This window comes from Pygocentrus nattereri, chromosome 20 (genome assembly GCF_015220715.1).
Source record: "Pygocentrus nattereri isolate fPygNat1 chromosome 20, fPygNat1.pri, whole genome shotgun sequence".
In the NCBI taxonomy this organism is placed as follows: Eukaryota; Metazoa; Chordata; class Actinopteri; order Characiformes; family Serrasalmidae; genus Pygocentrus; species Pygocentrus nattereri.
In genome coordinates, this window is record NC_051230.1 from 28,970,507 (window position 1) to 28,989,715 (window position 19,209).

General features: G+C 41.2%; 2 protein-coding genes across 3 annotated transcripts; both read left to right on the plus strand.

Moving 5' to 3' along the window:
* Positions 1-139: 139 nt before the first annotated feature.
* si:ch211-214j8.12 (uncharacterized protein LOC100000539 homolog) lies at positions 140-11,118 on the plus strand. Of its 2 annotated transcripts, XM_037531920.1 has the most exons (6): positions 140-459; positions 1,567-1,819; positions 2,858-3,024; positions 4,618-5,654; positions 7,825-8,168; positions 10,628-11,118. In XM_037531920.1, exons 2-6 carry the CDS (start codon positions 1,594-1,596, stop codon positions 11,026-11,028), a joined length of 2,175 nt encoding a protein of 724 aa, XP_037387817.1. In that variant the 5' UTR covers positions 140-459; positions 1,567-1,593; the 3' UTR covers positions 11,029-11,118. The 2 variants fall into 2 exon arrangements, with proteins under 2 accessions (XP_037387817.1, XP_037387818.1); XM_037531921.1 differs by lacking the exon at positions 140-459 and having other exon boundaries at positions 1,617-1,790.
* Positions 11,119-14,903: 3,785 nt separating this feature from the next.
* Positions 14,904-17,954, plus strand: LOC119261767 (C2 domain-containing protein At1g53590-like). Its single transcript, XM_037531440.1, has 2 exons — positions 14,904-16,565; positions 17,464-17,954. The coding sequence occupies exon 2, from the start codon at positions 17,472-17,474 to the stop codon at positions 17,862-17,864; it is 393 nt and encodes a 130-aa protein (XP_037387337.1). The 5' UTR covers positions 14,904-16,565; positions 17,464-17,471; the 3' UTR covers positions 17,865-17,954.
* The last annotated feature ends 1,255 nt before the right edge of the window (positions 17,955-19,209 follow it).

The window sequence follows — 19,209 nt, forward strand, 5'->3', positions numbered from 1 at the left end:
TAAGCGTGTTTAAATACGGCCGAGCACTGTATTTCTGCATGATTTCTTTTCGCCGGAAATATCTGGCAACCTGCTCCACTTAAAAAGCCGTGAGAGGCTGTGTCTCAAATAGCGCCCTACACCCGAAGTGCACTATGTAGGGAGCAGGGAGCAATTCGGGATGTAGCCAGAGACGGAGATACAACAGGCAGCAGCGGTGTTTGATCTGAACACTGTTTCTGAACAAAATCTACAGAGTCAGAGTCAGATCAGAGTCAGAGTCAGAGTCAGAGAGAGGAGGAAACAAGTTGGTCATTGTTTTTAGTTGAGAAGCGGGCGACGTGTTAGCAATGTAGCTAACTAACCTTGTGTTTATCGGGTGTTTACAGCAGTGTCTCTGAAGCACTTCAGCAAAGGAAAACGCCTTAAAGTTAACTAGCTACGTAACCTACACGTCATTTTTTCCTCACAGAAGTCTTGGTAAGACGATTTAACAAAATATCTTCACGTGTTACAAGAAAGTTTTTTTTAGCAAAACAGGGAAAAGCAGTGACCCTGACCCTGAAGTTAGCAGTATGCTAGCGTCGCTAGCTGAAGCTGTGGCTGTGGGCAGGGAGGTCCGGTGTGGTCAGAGGTGGCCGGACTAACTCATTCTCAACCCTCAGCTGGTGTTATTTCAAAGAAATAATGATTTGCAAGTACAGATAGCTAACTAAACGAATAGAGAAATGAAAGACAACTATCAGGTTCTTAAACTCCTGAAGTAGTGAGAAGTGTGTGGAGCCCTTATGGTGACAGGACTATTTTAATAAAAGGTGGCCACGAATTAATACATACGTTTCTCATAACTTGTGGTCTTTATACAGTAGGTTTTGGCCTCAATATAGTGATCCATGGCCTTAATAGTGAAAATTGTGCCCTCAATATAGTGATTCATTGCCTTAGTGAAAATTGTGCCCTCATTATAGGTAGTTTTGGCCTCAATATAGTGATTCATGGCCTTAATAGTGAAAATTGTGCCCTCAATATAGTGATTCATGGCCTTAATAGTGAAAATTGTGCCCTCATTATAGGTAGTTTTGGCCTCAGTATAGTTAGTTTGGCCTCAATATAGTGATTCATGGCCTTAATAGTGAAAATTGTGGCCTCAGTATAGTTATTTGAGGCCTTTATAGTAGTGACAATATAGTAATTTGTGGCTTCACTAAAAATAGTTTGTTGTTGTACACGAAGACATTTTGACAATATTTATATTTTCACACAATATTCAGTTTTTTTTTTAGAATTGATACGTTGGAACAGACAGAAAAGGCCTCTGTAGTCGTTCAATTCCAGACCTATGCACTTTTCCTTCATATGGAAAAATGAACGCCATGTTCAAGAAATTGCATCCCTTGCGCTGCTGTTGACAGAAACGTAACTGAGGAAATACTGCCCACTACAAACGTCCCCTGCTGAGTTTTAATAGTTTACCAAAGTTGTGCACAAGGGCGCGGATCAGAGGAACGTGCAGGTCCCTTTCCACACAAACGCCCTCGAGCAGAAGTAAAAGTATTGGCGTTTGATCAGTTCTCGCTCCCGTTGAAGTTTCAGTGGCTGCGCTGGAGGTGAAGGATGCCGCTGTTTCGTCAGTTGGAGGCCAGGCCGGAGAGGGAGAAGCAGAAGAGGAATCGCAGACGTGAGTGCAGCGAGGAGGATGAAGATGAGCCTTCCTCACTGACCCGTCTGTGCCTCCTCAGCCTGGCGGAGAACATGAAGGACGTGTGGGTGCAGGACTATGCGCATAACTACATGGATCAGTACTTCTTCAGGTACATCATGGGTCCCTTTAGCTCACTGCGTAAGTATAAGCCACGCCTGCCTGTAATACTGACAGCATCACAGTTGTACTCCACGTTAACGTGTGTAGAGAACAGATACACGGCGTAAAAACACGGCCCAAACCCTTCTCACATCTTTGATGGCTTGAGCGCTCTACAGGAGGTTCTTCCTGCTCTGATGTTTTCCTCCATCAACCCGTATCACTTCTTCTTCTCTGGTAGTTTTCTCTAGTTTTGTAGACGCTTCTTTACATGTGTCTGATGCTTCCCTATAGCCCACAGGTCTTCAAATCCAGTTTCTGGGCCTGGATTTCGTAATCACTGGTCAGTATGAAGGTAGGGGCCAATCGGTGACATCAACGTTTCAGTGAACTACCAGTGATACAAAATCCAGGAACAGAATCTGGATTCAGGGTCCAGATTTAAAGGTCTTTTTTGACCAGGACCAGTTCAGGGGGACTCTCACCCCATTATTAAGGTGCATGCTGGTCATTAAAAGTGTTAATTTATCAGGTATTACATTTTACAAATGAATTGTAAATAATATTGTCTAAAATTTAAATTGGATGTTTACATGATATTTGGATGATACAGACAGGTGTTATTTGATTGGTGTTGACATATAATAAATGGTCATTCTTATTGATATAATTGTATATAAAATTGTTATAAATATACAGTTTGATATTAAAAAACACTCAAAAGATCGTACCAATAGATATGTCTGTAATGTCTCTGTCACTAATTATTGATAATCATATGCATTTCTTGGTGCACTGCACTGACCCTCTACCTTCAACATTCAACACGTCATAACTGAAAAGTGTCTTAGGAAATGTAAAAATGCTAAAAGTAGCATTAGTACCACCTAGTGTAGCAGAATAGTAATTGTAAAAGCCTTTATTGCTAATTCAGGGTTGAGGGCAGAATCATCATCAACATCATCCTTTCATCAGAAGTGCCTCAAACACAAATGAACATTATTAACAACATGGGAGGCGTTTGATTTTTAGCGTTTATGACTCTGACAGCCCTGTTTGTGCTGTGTGCTTGAGCAGCAGGTGATCTGTTGGAGGAGCTGCTGTGTGTTCTCTCCCGGCGGACTCTGCTCTCTCGCGCAGCGCTGCACCTCCTGCTGCTCCCGCAGCTCCACAGCCTCTCGCTCCCGCACTCCTGCAACCTCGTCACCGCCAACCTCTGCAGCCTCATCTCAGCACGCTGCCAGGTTACCATCACACACACACACACACACACACAGTCATTCAGAGGTTTAATTTCAGGTGTCAGCGTTCTTTCATTTAATCAGTAAGAACTTTATCTAATTACGATAAACTGGAGGCCAAAAGACGTTTTTAAGATTCTGTTTCGATAAACGATTTAAGTTTGTAAGAAGTTTTAAATTCTATAATTATATGTACATTTTTCCTTCATTCTCAATATTAATATACATATATATTAATATACATATATATTAATATACTCTGTAGATTCTAAAGTGATTCTAATAGCTTCTCATTCTGATGTTAATTTTCTTTCATTTTTCCTGTTTGCTAGAACTTTATTCTGGCTATTCGTTTAATTAGAACATTATTCTGGGTGCTAATTTTATTAGAACTTCATTCTAGTTAATCATTTTACTAGAAATTTATCCTAGATATTCATTTCATTAAACATTATTCTAGATATGAGTATTAGAACTTTATTCTAGATGCTAATTTTATTAGAACTTCTTTTGGGATATTATTTATATTAAAACGTTATTCTGTCTTTATTATTATCTATTATTATCTTTATTGTTATCTGTCTCTTATTTCATTAGATCTTTATTCTGGGTCTAATTTTATCAGCTGTTTATTATTATAGATGGTCATTTTATCACAATTCTTTCTATTCTATAAAATGTAATAAAATTATTAGACAGAATAAAACCAGCTTTTTACCCACTTCTGTGCACGGTCAAATTGAGCTTGTATGAACACATACAGTTCTCTCTCTCTCTCTGCCTCTCTCACACATAATCTGCCTTTACCATAATTCAAATGTGCACAGTATAAATGTGACAGACCCTAATATTCCTGTAATCTCTGGAGTGTCACTGAAACAAGTCTGTGTTAAAAGTCCTTGTTAATCTGGGAGCAGCGCCAGTCTTATCAGCTTGAGTCTGGCAAACTGTACCAGCGAGTTTGGCACATAGGGCTCATAGACAGATAAAGACTCAACTTGCTTTGTCTGATTTAGAGAGTGAATAAATCCTTCAGCCGCTCACGGTTTCCAGTCGTTTAGCTGACAGGTTATTGACTGGAACAACTGCTCTCTTTGGTGTTTGGTGCTTTAGGATGCAGTACATAGGCTTTTACGACTGCCTTTCTCTTAAATTCTGATACCCCAAGCATAAAAATGCTTGGTATGAAATATTCTTAGCTTTTTAGGCACACTTTGAAGCCCAAGTGCACTTGCAGTTATTAGGAATGTGTCATGGGGAAGCTGGCACCTACATAAATGCATCATTGTGTATCCCTACTTCTTAGTGTCCCATTCATTACTGTAAATGTGTACATTTTGTCATGTGCATGAAGTGATTTTCTAAGTAGAAGTAAGATAAAATAACCTTTTTTTTGCAAATAATAGTTTAACATAATTTAACATATGGGAAGAAAATATACTGTGAATTGTGTCATAACTTCTGTACAGGCCACGATATGCTTTTTCCCATTATTGTGATTCTAGCAAATAAACAGTAATTGTGCATTAAAATGTTCTGAAGTGTGTTCTCTACAGAGGTAACATATGTGCTCTCCCACCTCTTTTCTGTCCTCAGTCCCTGAGGTCTCTGAATCTAAGTGGAGCTCTAAATGTCTCAGCGCCGGCCTTGTGCAGTCTTCTGGGCAGCCTGTCTTGCCTCCATTACCTGTATTTGGCTGGAACTCTGTGTAATCGCAGTGTGATTGCTACGGTGGCTCAGCAGTGCCCAGCTCTGAAGCACCTGGACGTTTCACGCTGTGTCCACCTCCATCCTGTTGCCCTACTGCCCCTGGCCCATAGTGGGCTGAAGTGCTTGACCAGCCTGCTAGCTCTCGATATCGGTTTGGAAGAGAACGAGGACGATGGGACAGCCACAGCCGCCTTCCTGCTGCTTGGCTTGCCCAGCCTGCAGCAGGTAGCGCTAGATAATGCGGGCCAGGCTTGTACGATGATCTGTAAGCAGGAATTCAGGCTAACGGAGGGGTTCACCAGCAAAGAGAGAGTGGCCAGTCTTCAAGAATTATGGACGAGGAGAATTCGAGGTGGAGAGGAGGACAGCTTCAGTCTGGAGGAAAAGCTGGACAAAATGTTGCATTTAGGCAAGAGCAGGGGTGATGGAGTAAGGGCGGACAAAGGCAGTCAAGAAACGTCTGTGAAACTGGGCATTCGTGAGATTCAAAGCGTTTCACTCGACAGTCTCTACGCCGTTGGGCAGTTATGTCCTGATCTTCACTCTGTATCTCTGAACTGCCATGGTGAAGATGATAGCGGTGATGATGAAGGTTCAGGTTTCAGGCGGACGACACTTTTGACCAAAGGTTTGGCTGCGTGGTCCGGTCAGGTGCGCTGTCTCTCCCTGCAGTTCCCTGGCCCTCTCTCCGAGTTGGTTACTCCTCTGCAGGTCACAGGGTCCAGCCTGATCTCCCTCACCCTGGAAGGAGTCCAAGCTGATGGACACCTTCCTTTCCTGGACCTCATCAGTGCCTGCCCCAAATTGACCTCTCTCACCGTTCACATAGACCCTCCTAGGTCAAACCAGGAAGAAGAAGATGATGAAGACTTAGAAGATTGGAATTTACCGTGTCTTCCAGACCTCAGATCTTTAACACTGAAGTAAGTTTAAACATTTGGTCAGACGAGGTGTTGATTTTTGTTCAGTTCACGCCATCATATTACTTTGAGGTGTCCAGTGGAAGCTTAACCTGCTTCTTTGGTCAGTGTGCTCTGATCTAGAGTACTAATCAAAAGCTTGGACACAACTATTTGAATATACACTCACCGGCCACTTTATTAGGTACAAATGCGTATTAACACAAATAGCTAATTAGCCAATCACATGGCCACAACTCAGTGCATTTAGGCATGTAGAGGTGGTGAAGACAACTTGCTGAAGTGCAGACCGAGCATCAGAATGGGGAAGAAAGGGGATTTAAGTGGCTTTGAACGTGGCGTGGTTGGTTGGCTGGTCTGAGTATTTCAGAAACTGCTGATCTACTGGGATTTTCACGCACAACCATCTCTAGGGTTTACAGAGAACGATCCGAAAAAGAGGAAATATCCAGTGAGCGGCAGTTGTGTGGACGAAAATGCCTTGCTGATGTGAGAGGTCAGAGGAGACTGGTTCCAGATGATAGAAAGGCAACAGTAACTCAAATAACCAGCCAAAATCTCTGAGGAACGTTTCCAACATCTTGTTGAAAGTGTGTCACGAAGAATTAAGGCAGTTCTGAAGGCAAAAGGGGGTCCAACCTTTTACTAGCAAGGTGTACCTAATAAAGTGGCCGGTGAGTGTATGTTAAATGTCCTAATGAAATTTTCGATCTAAAAGCTTTTGCTTAAATGCTTGAAATGGCTTTCTAAGACAGTTATAAATAGTGAAATATGCACTATTCTTATGCACAAGTTTTTTTTATTTTTAAATCCTTCCTCACAACAAGCAGTTTTCATTTTTGTGAAATTGTTATATCATCATAATTACTACAACATGGAGCAAAATCCCTTTGGTTTATTTCACGTGCACTGAAAACAGCTATTAATTACAAGTGCTTAATTTTAAACCAAGAAAAAAAGGAGGAAACACAAAGTTTTAAAAGTTCAGTTTTAAAAGTTGGTTGCAAGTTTTGATCCATGTGATCCCAAATACAAATCTAGAATCCTCAGTCATCCGATTTTTGCTTAGTACTGTAGGCATGCTTGTATATTAAATATGAATCAGTGAATTTTGTGCTAAAATGAACTAGTGAATCGTCTGTCCTTATTAATGTGTTGGACCTAATGTGTATGTGCATCAGACACTATCCACACATGTACATGCAGCATCTGATATATATGTTGCAAGCTAAGCTGGCACAACTGATCGGCTCTTTACACATTCTTGTGAACACATTTCCAGGCAGCGGTATTTATCAGTCTGATGGGAAACTTAGTGTGGCCAGCAGCTGCCTTCTCTGCCCACCTTTGAATGTTATGTAAGAGCTTTCTTGGAAGTGCTTGTGATGTATAGCACTTTGTATCTTTTCCTGTAGCCTGATTTCATCTGAACCAAAAACATATGCTGCATTCCTTGACGTATGTGTAATCGTAGTTGCAAACGGAGGTAAACGTCGCAGCTGCTGTCCGGCACCTACCTCGCCTACATCGCTCTGACACGGGCACCCCGGCTTGTTTGAAGCTCCATATACTGAGGAGCACGTTGCATGTTGTTTCGTTCAGATTGCTTCATCCTAGCAAGAGTTCTTACAGAATATTCAGGGCCTCTTTTGAGTGAATCTCACTGTACTTTCCTGTCAAAATAGGCCACAACAAACAACAAAGACTCTAAAGGCTTACAAAACTAACACAGCTGTCAGGTTCCATATAAGTTCCATTCTGCTATTTGCTCTGCCATGGGTACACGCTTCCATGCAATGTTTTTATCGGTCCAAGCAGGTGCCATCTCTGCGAGCCATGCCTTTTGGAGCAATATAGGCTTAACATGTTAATAAATAGTTTACATTTTTTCTTCAAAGTATGTATGGACGTGTATGTTGTTTTGACAATTTCTCATCTCTACACGGAAACAACAGCCTGTTATTGGTTATTTTGCCTGTTGGTCAGATCACCAAAGTAAGTGGTTCTTGGCCACCACAAGGGACGAAACGCACCAGACTCACTGACAATAGTTAGAAATCTGGTTTGCGAGATTGGAGAACATCAACATTTATGACTAATAATTTTGTCATTTGAATGGTACAAAATATGCGTTGTAATGACCTGTGCTTCATCTATTCTATGTTTTTAACAGTTTCTTCTTGGACGAGAGGCAGTTGAAGCCGGTCCTGTGTTGGAGGTCCCTGAGGGGGCCGCTTTGGGCCTTGCTGAGAGGCGCTCCACAGCTCCAGAAGCTGTCTCTAATGGCCACTCCCTGTCGGCTGGATCCTGTGTTCCGGTTGGTTCTGGATCACCACAGCAAGCCACTCCAGGCCTTGGACCAGCCCCCGCTGAGATGTCTCAGACACGTCAACCTCAAGCGCTCTGATGTCACCATGGAGACAACGGCTCGACTTGTGAACACCTGCCATCGCCTGTCCACTCTAGATCTGAGCGGGTGTTGGTCCATGACCCTCAGCAACATCACTAAATTACAGGGTAAAGCCAGCAGGAGGCGCCGTAAACTACAAATCATTTGGACATGAAATAGTGGAGTCACTGTGTTTTTAAATATGGCACTATATTACATTCCATGTACACAGCCACAATAATTTCTGATGCAGTTTATTAATCTTAAGTGTATCTTTTCGAACATACCAATAACTGTTTGTTTTATGGAAGTTTGCACTGTTATTTCAACTTAAGCACTGCTGTATCAGATGTATACGGTTTTATATGTATGTTTACATGTACTGGTCTTTAGTCAAACATGCAGGGAAATGTATGCAGTTTTGTCATGTATTCACATTTCATGATTTGTTGATTTATCTGGGGAATTTTTGCCATTGTTTGATGAGCTTGATGTCTTTCTCAGAACAAGTGGCGTGTGGGGGGAAAAAACGAAATGAGGCAACAGTGTATAAAGGAAAAATTCCCGTCAATAAGCATAATCATGCTTGTACCAGGTTCAACCAACAGGGTAATTTGGTTGGCTTACCAAACCTTGAATGCTGTACTTTTGTTTTTTCTTGTTATTGTTGTTCACAAATGCTTTAATATTTTTTCCGTAGTTTTGAACCTTTCCAAATATTCACTTCCAGTTTTCATACATCAACCTTTTTTTTTTTTTTTTGCTCATCCATCAATTTTCATCCAGTAGACATCAATTAACACTGAGTTTTACTCAGATGGTTTACAAGCTAGAACTACCAAAGTTGGTAGATGCCGGAAGGCAGTCCTTTTATGTCCCTTTGTTTTTCTTCACTCCTCTTTAGTTCCTTCTTTTTCCATCACTCAACTAAAATCCATTCCATACTAACTGAATTCTCCAGCTATTGTCAAACTCAATATACCTGATGGCCAAGTCACAAAGCATCCATCTAACCCTGTTATAAACCCTCCATCATCCTATGGAGACCTGTGGAGATCTTCAGAAAGATCTTCCTCAATCTACAGAAAGACTGAAGAGACAAACTAAAGCTGATCCACTGATCTCCAGAAGGACGTGTGTAGGTTCACTGCCCATTTTGGATAGTAAATAAAATATATTTGCATTGCAGACCACATAACTGGCTTGGTTCCCATCACCACCACCACTGTAAAACAATCGGCTGGCAAGTTTCTCTGTAATAGCCCATTTTACGTCAAACCATTCTGAACAATGTTTACATGTCAACAATGACATTTTTGAGAAATCGGTGGCCAACATTAGCTGGCATGCTCATTAAAACTTGTTTGCACACTTTACCTTCTAGTTTTGTTGTTTTCACTGGACAGGTGTAAAATTCTATATGATGACTAGTCACATTTACTAAGAAGGCACAAACTGACACAATGATGACATTTTCAAAGTTCCAGCATGTGTCAGAAAGTGACAGTCATGCATTTTTCCGTAAATCTAAGTGGCCGTGCCAATAACTTTAGTAAAACTTTAACTTTGGCTAAACACACATGGTTGTACTGGCACGTTTATAACTGGATTGATGTCGATAACTGCAAACCACACTGGACTTTAATTTGTCTTGGCTAAGCAGAGATCAGATTCAGACGCCACAGAAGTGAGGTGAGATACCAGATTTCTTTCTCCACGCTAACAGTGAAATGCCACCTCCATCTGTTTGTCTGTCTGTCTGTCTGTAGCTTGTTTAGACTTGTTTTCCATTTCTACCATCTAGCATCTAGTTGAAAGGTGCTAATGCAGAGTGTTGACCTGTCTGCAGTGGTGTCCATCACTCCCCTGCTATTCGCGGTTCGTCCAAGACAGCTGACTCTTCAGCTAATTGGTCGATCTGATCAGCTGGTTCTGTTTAAGACATGAGTCGATTATGATTCTTTGTTTAGTACATCACGAAATTGACTTTCTTCACAATGTGATTTGATTACTTTGGTCTGAATGATAAATGAATGAAATCCCACAAAAAAAAACTGCGAAAGCTGGACAGCAGAAGCATTATGTGCTAAAAATGTCCTGACTGAATGCAAATGCAGGCAAACGTTTGGGCACCCCTTCATCTAATGCGATCATGTGAGATATGGTCAGCTTATCTACTGCGGTCTTGTAGCTCTGCTCTATTTAAAACACTAAAAATGTAGCATAGTTTGTCAGCGATAGCTAGTATGCTGCAAAAAAATAAAGAAAAAAAACTCTATAGAGCAGCATGCCTGGTCACTGGGGAGGGTGTGTTTTGAATGCTATGGTGGTCAACCAGCATGACAATTCTCATGGACAATTTTAAGATGTCATGCAATATGAAAACAATGTAATGGAGGTTTGTTTAGCGTTTTGGCTCTATTTGCCATGGATTCCAGTCGATATGAGCAGTCTGTCCCCCCAAAGTTGAAATGAAACCTATGCTACTGCTGTAACATGCTACACTACTTCACTACCGGAAGAAGAAATTAGATTAACCCTCCAACACGGCCTCTGCTAACAAACACTGGTGACTTTTTTCCCCCAGACAAAGCCATGACTCCTCGCCTGTTGTGCATGGCCGTCCTAGTCCTGGCGGCTCACCTGGCACTCACCAAAGCTGCCGTCCGTGTTTGGGGCATCCAAGCCTCTGGTCTGGAAGGCGACCCCACAGGACCCCCTGACCCATACATCAAGGTGTGGTGCGGCTCTTCTTTCGGCGGCATGACCGAGTTCTACAGGGACACTCAACGGCCTTCATGGAATGCAGAGTTCCGCTTCTCCAATTGCAAAGCCAATGACATCCTGAAGCTGGAGGTGTGGGACAAAGATCTTAACTTGGACGACCACCTGGGAACCTGCACCACGCAGGTGCAGCGTGGCTTGAACCGTAATAAATCCTGTCGTGTGGGCAAAGGCAGTCTGACATACAGCTACCAAACGTCATGAATATTGTTAGCTTCACTGCTAAGTGCTTGCTCCAGCAGTTTTGTCTTTCACCCCAACTAAAGATCAATTAAAAATCTGATTTTCCACCAACTTGTGTTTGATTCTGTTGTTATTTTCTAGACTTTTTGAGAAAATAAATACTGTTACTGGAGAGTGCTGTTAATAAGACTGTAGATCAGGAGGACTGTTGAGAAACCACCTTTTCTCAGGAAAATTTCCTGAAAATTTCTGCATTTAAGGTCAAGAGGATAAAGACAAAACGTCCACAAAGTATTGCTTTGAGTCTTCTATATCGTTGCAAAACTGCTCCATTCTAAAGAAACTTACAGAATCAGATTTGTTCACAGTGTTAATGACAGTAACCAGAAATCCCAAAAACTTAATGTCTCTAAAAGCTCCCTCACAATTTATTCATTTATTACATAAATTGGTTAATAATTAACATTGTTTAGTTTTTGAGATTTTTGCTAAATCTTCTGCTAAACACATTTTTCTTTATTTCTTGATGCTGAAAAGTGAATAACTTGCACTTAATAGCTGTTTTAAATAAAAATTGAATTTATAAAGTAAATTGTCTTTCTGCCGTTTAGAACTCCATGAGTTTTCTTCTGCTGTTCACCAGATGCTGCAGTTCTTATCAAAAGCACATGACATAATGCATACCTACAGTATGTAAAGCGCAAACAACATATAGTTTGTTTCCTTTTTTCTCTTTGGCTAAAATACACTGTTGATAAGCTCAAGGTTGGTGTAGAGATTGGATCTTCTTTAAATGGGGGCTCAGCTAAGCTGAAGGTACTTGGTGCTTCTTGTTGCTGAGAAATACAGCTCAAGGTAAGAAATTTGTTTGCATTATACTCCAAAAGACATGTCTTGCTTCACTTGTAGCTCATTAAAATGTTAGTTTTGCTTGTTTATTTTTCATACCTCCTCATTCAAATGTACTGTGGACCTGTAGATCTCCTTACCTTCTTTTGATGCTGTGTAGATTCTTCCAGTTTTACCCTCTTGCTCTTCACAGACGAAGCCATGGCCTTTTCTCCTCGCCTGGTATACCTTGCCGTCCTGGTCCTGGCATCTCACGTAATGTTCGGCGATGCTGCTGTCCGTGTGTGGGGCCTCCGCGCCAATGGCCTGTCAGGCGATGCTTTTGGAAATCGCCCCGACCCATATGTCAAGGTGTGGTGCGCTGGCGTCAACGGCGGCAGAACCGAGACCATTAAGGACACACACAGTCCCAACTGGGCCGCAGAGTTCAACTTCCCCAGCTGCAAGCCTAAATCAACCCTAAGGATGGAGGTGTGGGATCAAGACATTTCCAAATATGACCTATTGAGCACCTGTAACTACACATTGGGAAGTGGGTCTAAACCTAATGCTAAGTGCTCTTTGAAGAAAGGCAGTCTGTATTTCAACTATACAGCCAAATGAACATCTCTGTAATAAACAGTGTGAATCAGAAATGTTTTCCATTGATAAGATTCATATGTGCACAAGAAAATCAGTGAACACAGATTCATTTAATGTGACGTCCAACAGTCATTAGAATTTCTCAGAATCTGCCTGTTTGTTCTTTACAGTGTAAAGTCTTTTCAAACCCAGAAGGATCATTTCTCATGTTTCTCAGCAATTTATTAAGTGATTCCATGCAAACTGGCTTCAGACTCAATCAGTGCTCTTACAAAAATTTACATAAGAATTGCCATCTTTTCAAAGCCATCATTATATTGAGTAACGTGGTTGCCAGACACAGGAGAACATCCCCCTTTACAATACTATGCCAAAATAAATAAATAAATATATTTTAAAACCAAAATATACTTTGGTACAAAATTCATGAAATATAGTCTAAATGTATCAAACTACAAAAGCAGCTATAATGTTTTAAAAAATAAAAAGGACTCATCTGTCCATTCACATCATGAATTTCCATGAAAAAATAAGTAGTGACTTCTATTTAATTAATGCAACTGTTAAAAATTTCAAAACTGTGCTCCAAAGTTTGGTCCCAGGAGGTTCTAAACTGGATCCTAAAGTTTAACTGCTTACAGAATGACTGATCTGAGCTGAAATATTAAATATATAAATACAACCCAAAGAATAATATTCACATTTATTGGAAGGCCCTGAATATTTCAGCGCCTAATATATTTCATCTTCGAAACTGAATATTTCCTGGTCTTCTCTAAGCAGCTGAAGCTAACTAATGTCTACAGCTTGTGAAGACTACAAAAAGACATCAGAGTGATGCAAGCTCACAATTTCTACTGTCCAGAATGTCATAAATCAAATGCAATTCAAGAAAACTAAGGAAAAAAAAAACAAGAAAAATGTCAAATAAAAACCACTGTACAGTGACCAGACATGAAAAAGCAAAACCCCCATTTGACAGCAATGGTCAAATTCAGGTAGGTTTAGCTGACACAGGCACACTTGAACATGATCAGTCATCGGTAGGAAAGTCATCAGTAGGAAAACCTCACCAGCAACAACCTCATCACAGAAGTCAAAGAAGTCAACATTCAACGTACGCAAATCAGTTTTGTGAAAAGCTGGAGGCATTTTGTAAAAGTACTGTGGGTTGATGAAGTAAAAACTGAACTCTTTGGACGCAATCACCAAAGGTACACTATATTTCCACAAGTATTCACTCCCCCATCCAAATCATTGAATTCAGGTGTTCCAATCACTTCCATGGCCACAGGTGTATAAAACCAAGCACCTAGGCCTACAGACTGCTTTACAAACATTAGTGAAAGAATGGGTCGCTCTCAGGAGCTCTGAATTCCAGCGTGGTACCATGGTCGGACAACAACAAGCCCAGTCATCAAATATCCTCAGTACTAAATATTCCACAGTCAACTGTCAGTGGTATTATAACACAGTGGAAGCGACTGGGAATGACAGAACTCAGCTACGAAGTGGTCTGCCACGTAAAATGACAGAGCGAGGTCAGCGGATGCTGAGGCGCATAGTGCACAGAGGTCGGCAACTTTCTGCAAAATCAATCGCTACAGATCTCCAAACTTCATGTGGCCATCAGATTAACTCAAGAACAGTGTAGAGACCTTCCAATGAATGGGTTTCCATAGCTGAGAAGCTGCATCCAAGCTTAAGATCCCTGTCAACTGTTAGCTGGAGGGGTGTCAGCTATGAGGTAGTTATAATTTTTCAGATTGAGATAATGATTCATTTAGCTTGTGATCTCAAGATAACAATCTAGAAAATTCTAGCTGCAGCTTATGGCATCTCCAGACTTATTATGCTGCTTATTGATACGCATTTCATGTGATAACTTTCTCTGATGGAGCCATGGACATCTGGCTCCTATCACCACCATTGTGAACAATTCTAACTCAGAAAGTTTCTCTAGAGCAGAACATTTCAGACCAAAGCACTCCGAATGACCCAGAAGTATCCACATACTTTTGACCACATAGTGTATGATTCAACAGATTCTTCTTCTAAGTCTTGTAGTGTATTCAGGGGGCTAAAGCTCTCCTTGTGTGCAAAATCTCAAGCTATAAGCCTCCAGCATCCATATCACAATGGTAGAATAGTGCTCTTGATATGCATTATATGCATTCACACACATTGCTCAGGGATGTGGCAGTACATAAGGACAGTTCTGCACTCAAAAGTGTTTGTGGACAGGACCACCTGCTGACACAGAGAGTAGTTGGGTGCCACAGACAGTCCTTTGAAGAAATGGTTGGAATCAATTGTCTGCTTCTTTCCTCTTGGCCACTCCCTGTTGGCTGGATCCTGTGTTCCGGTTGGTTTTGGATCACCACAGCAAGTCACTCCAGGCCTTGGACCAGCCCCCACTGAGATGTCTCAGACACGTCAACCTCAAGCGCTCTGATGTCATCATGGAGACGATGGCTCGACTTGTGAACACCTGCCATCGCCTGTCCACTCTAGATCTGAGCGGGTGTTGGTCCATGACCCTCAGCAACATCACTAAATTACAGGGTAAAGCCAGCAGGAGGCGCCGTAAACTACAAATCATTTGGACATGAAATAGTGGAGTCACTGTGTTTTTAAATATGGCACTATATTACATTCCATGTACACAGCCACAATAATTTCTGATGCAGTTTATTAATCTTAAGTGTATCTTTTCGAACATACCAATAACTGTTTGTTTTATGGAAGTTTGCACTGTTATTTCAACTTAAGCACTGCTGTATCAGATGTATACGGTTTTATATGTATGTTTACATGTACTGGTCTTTAGTCAAACATGCAGGGAAATGTATGCAGTTTTGTCATGTATTCACATTTCATGATTTGTTGATTTATCTGGGGAATTTTTGCCATTGTTTGATGAGCTTGATGTCTTTCTCAGAACAAGTGGCGTGTGGGGGGAAAAAACGAAATGAGGCAACAGTGTATAAAGGAAAAATTCCCGTCAATAAGCATAATCATGCTTGTACCAGGTTCAACCAACAGGGTAATTTGGTTGGCTTACCAAACCTTGAATGCTGTACTTTTGTTTTTTCTTGTTATTGTTGTTCACAAATGCTTTAATATTTTTTCCGTAGTTTTGAACCTTTCCAAATATTCACTTCCAGTTTTCATACATCAACCTTTTTTTTTTTTTTGCTCATCCATCAATTTTCATCCAGTAGACATCAATTAACACTGAGTTTTACTCAGATGGTTTACAAGCTAGAACTACCAAAGTTGGTAGATGCCGGAAGGCAGTCCTTTTATGTCCCTTTGTTTTTCTTCACTCCTCTTTAGTTCCTTCTTTTTCCATCACTCAACTAAAATCCATTCCATACTAACTGAATTCTCCAGCTATTGTCAAACTCAATATACCTGATGGCCAAGTCACAAAGCATCCATCTAACCCTGTTATAAACCCTCCATCATCCTATGGAGACCTGTGGAGATCTTCAGAAAGATCTTCCTCAATCTACAGAAAGACTGAAGAGACAAACTAAAGCTGATCCACTGATCTCCAGAAGGACGTGTGTAGGTTCACTGCCCATTTTGGATAGTAAATAAAATATATCTGCATTGCAGACCACATAACTGGCTTGGTTCCCATCACCACCACCACTGTAAAACAATCGGCTGGCAAGTTTCTCTGTAATAGCCCATTTTACGTCAAACCATTCTGAACAATGTTTACATGTCAACAATGACATTTTTGAGAAATCGGTGGCCAACATTAGCTGGCATGCTCATTAAAACTTGTTTGCACACTTTACCTTCTAGTTTTGTTGTTTTCACTGGACAGGTGTAAAATTCTATATGATGACTAGTCACATTTACTAAGAAGGCACAAACTGACACAATGATGACATTTTCAAAGTTCCAGCATGTGTCAGAAAGTGACAGTCATGCATTTTTCCGTAAATCTAAGTGGCCGTGCCAATAACTTTAGTAAAACTTTAACTTTGGCTAAACACACATGGTTGTACTGGCACGTTTATAACTGGATTGATGTCGATAACTGCAAACCACACTGGACTTTAATTTGTCTTGGCTAAGCAGAGATCAGATTCAGACGCCACAGAAGTGAGGTGAGATACCAGACTTCTTTCTCTACGCTAACAGTGAAATGCCACCTCCATCTGTTTGTCTGTCTGTCTGTCTGTAGCTTGTTTAGACTTGTTTTCCATTTCTACCATCTAGCATCTAGTTGAAAGGTGCTAATGCAGAATGTTGACCTGTCTGCAGTGGTGTCCATCACTCCCCTGCTATTCGCGGTTCGTCCAAGACAGCTGACTCTTCAGCTAATTGGTCGATCTGATCAGCTGGTTCTGTTTAAGACATGAGTCGATTATGATTCTTTGTTTAGTACATCACGAAATTGACTTTCTTCACAATGTGATTTGATTACTTTGGTCTGAATGATAAATGAATGAAATCCCACAAAAAAAAACTGCGAAAGCTGGACAGCAGAAGCATTATGTGCTAAAAATGTCCTGACTGAATGCAAATGCAGGCAAACGTTTGGGCACCCCTTCATCTAATGCGATCATGTGAGATATGGTCAGCTTCTTATCTACTGCGGTCTTGTAGCTCTGCTCTATTTAAAACACTAAAAATGTAGCATAGTTTGTCAGCGATAGCTAGTATGCTGCAAAAAAATAAAGAAAAAAAACTCTATAGAGCAGCATGCCTGGTCACTGGGGAGGGTGTGTTTTGAATGCTATGGTGGTCAACCAGCATGACAATTCTCATGGACAATTTTAAGATGTCATGCAATATGAAAACAATGTAATGGAGGTTTGTTTAGCGTTTTGGCTCTATTTGCCATGGATTCCAGTCGATATGAGCAGTCTGTCCCCCCAAAGTTGAAATGAAACCTATGCTACTGCTGTAACATGCTACACTACTTCACTACCGGAAGAAGAAATTAGATTAACCCTCCAACACGGCCTCTGCTAACAAACACTGGTGACTTTTTTCCCCCAGACAAAGCCATGACTCCTCGCCTGTTGTGCATGGCCGTCCTAGTCCTGGCGGCTCACCTGGCACTCACCAAAGCTGCCGTCCGTGTTTGGGGCATCCAAGCCTCTGGTCTGGAAGGCGACCCCACAGGACCCCCTGACCCATACATCAAGGTGTGGTGCGGCTCTTCTTTCGGCGGCATGACCGAGTTCTACAGGGACACTCGACGGCCTTCGTGGAATGCAGAGTTCCGCTTCTCCAATTGCAAAGCCAATGACATCCTGAAGCTGGAGGTGTGGGACAAAGATCTTAACTTGGACGACCACCTGGGAACCTGCACCACGCAGGTGCAGCGTGGCTTGAACCGTAATAAATCCTGTCGTGTGGGCAAAGGCAGTCTGACATACAGCTACCAAACGTCATGAATATTGTTAGCTTCACTGCTAAGTGCTTGCTCCAGCAGTTTTGTCTTTCACCCCAACTAAAGATCAATTAAAAATCTGATTTTCCACCAACTTGTGTTTGATTCTGTTGTTATTTTCTAGACTTTTTGAGAAAATAAATACTGTTACTGGAGAGTGCTGTTAATAAGACTGTAGATCAGGAGGACTGTTGAGAAACCACCTTTTCTCAGGAAAATTTCCTGAAAATTTCTGCATTTAAGGTCAAGAGGATAAAGACAAAACGTCCACAAAGTATTGCTTTGAGTCTTCTATATCGTTGCAAAACTGCTCCATTCTAAAGAAACTTACAGAATCAGATTTGTTCACAGTGTTAATGACAGTAACCAGAAATCCCAAAAACTTAATGTCTCTAAAAGCTCCCTCACAATTTATTCATTTATTACATAAATTGGTTAATAATTAACATTGTTTAGTTTTTGAGATTTATGCTAAATCTTCTGCTAAACACATTTTTCTTTATTTCTTGATGCTGAAAAGTGAATAACTTGCACTTAATAGCTGTTTTAAATAAAAATTGAATTTATAAAGTAAATTGTCTTTCTGCCGTTTAGAACTCCATGAGTTTTCTTCTGCTGTTCACCAGATGCTGCAGTTCGTATCAAAAGCACATGACATAATGCATACCTACAGTATGTAAAGCGCAAACAACATATAGTTTGTTTCCTTTTTTCTCTTTGGCTAAAATACACTGTTGATAAGCTCAAGGTTGGTGTAGAGATTGGATCTTCTTTAAATGGGGGCTCAGCTAAGCTGAAGGTACTTGGTGCTTCTTGTTGCTGAGAAATACAGCTCAAGGTAAGAAATTTGTTTGCATTATACTCCAAAAGACATGTCTTGCTTCACTTGTAGCTCATTAAAATGTTAGTTTTACTTGTTTATTTTTCATACCTCCTCATTCAAATGTACTGTGGACCTGTAGATCTCCTTACCTTCTTTAGATGCTGTGTAGATTCTTCCAGTTTTACCCTCTTGCTCTTCACAGACGAAGCCATGGCCTTTTCTCCTCACCTGGTATACCTTGCCGTCCTGGTCCTGGCATCTCACGTAATGTTCGGCGATGCTGCTGTCCATGTGTGGGGCCTCCGCGCCAATGGCCTGTCAGGCGATGCTTTTGGAAATCGCCCCGACCCATATGTCAAGGTGTGGTGCGCTGGCGTCAACGGCGGCAGAACCGAGACCATTAAGGACACACACAGTCCCAACTGGGCCGCAGAGTTCAACTTCCCCAGCTGCAAGCCTAAATCAACCCTAAGGATGGAGGTGTGGGATCAAGACATTTCCAAATATGACCTATTGAGCACCTGCA

Bases quoted from the DNA above. Each gene is read 5' to 3' on its own strand.
- si:ch211-214j8.12 (XM_037531920.1), top strand. From the start codon at position 1,594: ATGCCGCTGTTTCGTCAGTTGGAGGCCAGGCCGGAGAGGGAGAAGCAG. The intron at 5,655-7,824 runs GTAAGTTTAAAC...TGTTTTTAACAG, and splicing joins CTCAGATCTTTAACACTGAA to TTTCTTCTTGGACGAGAGGC. The intron at 8,169-10,627 runs GTAAAGCCAGCA...TTTTTCCCCCAG, and splicing joins CAACATCACTAAATTACAGG to ACAAAGCCATGACTCCTCGC.
- LOC119261767 (XM_037531440.1), top strand. From the start codon at position 17,472: ATGACTCCTCGCCTGTTGTGCATGGCCGTCCTAGTCCTGGCGGCTCAC.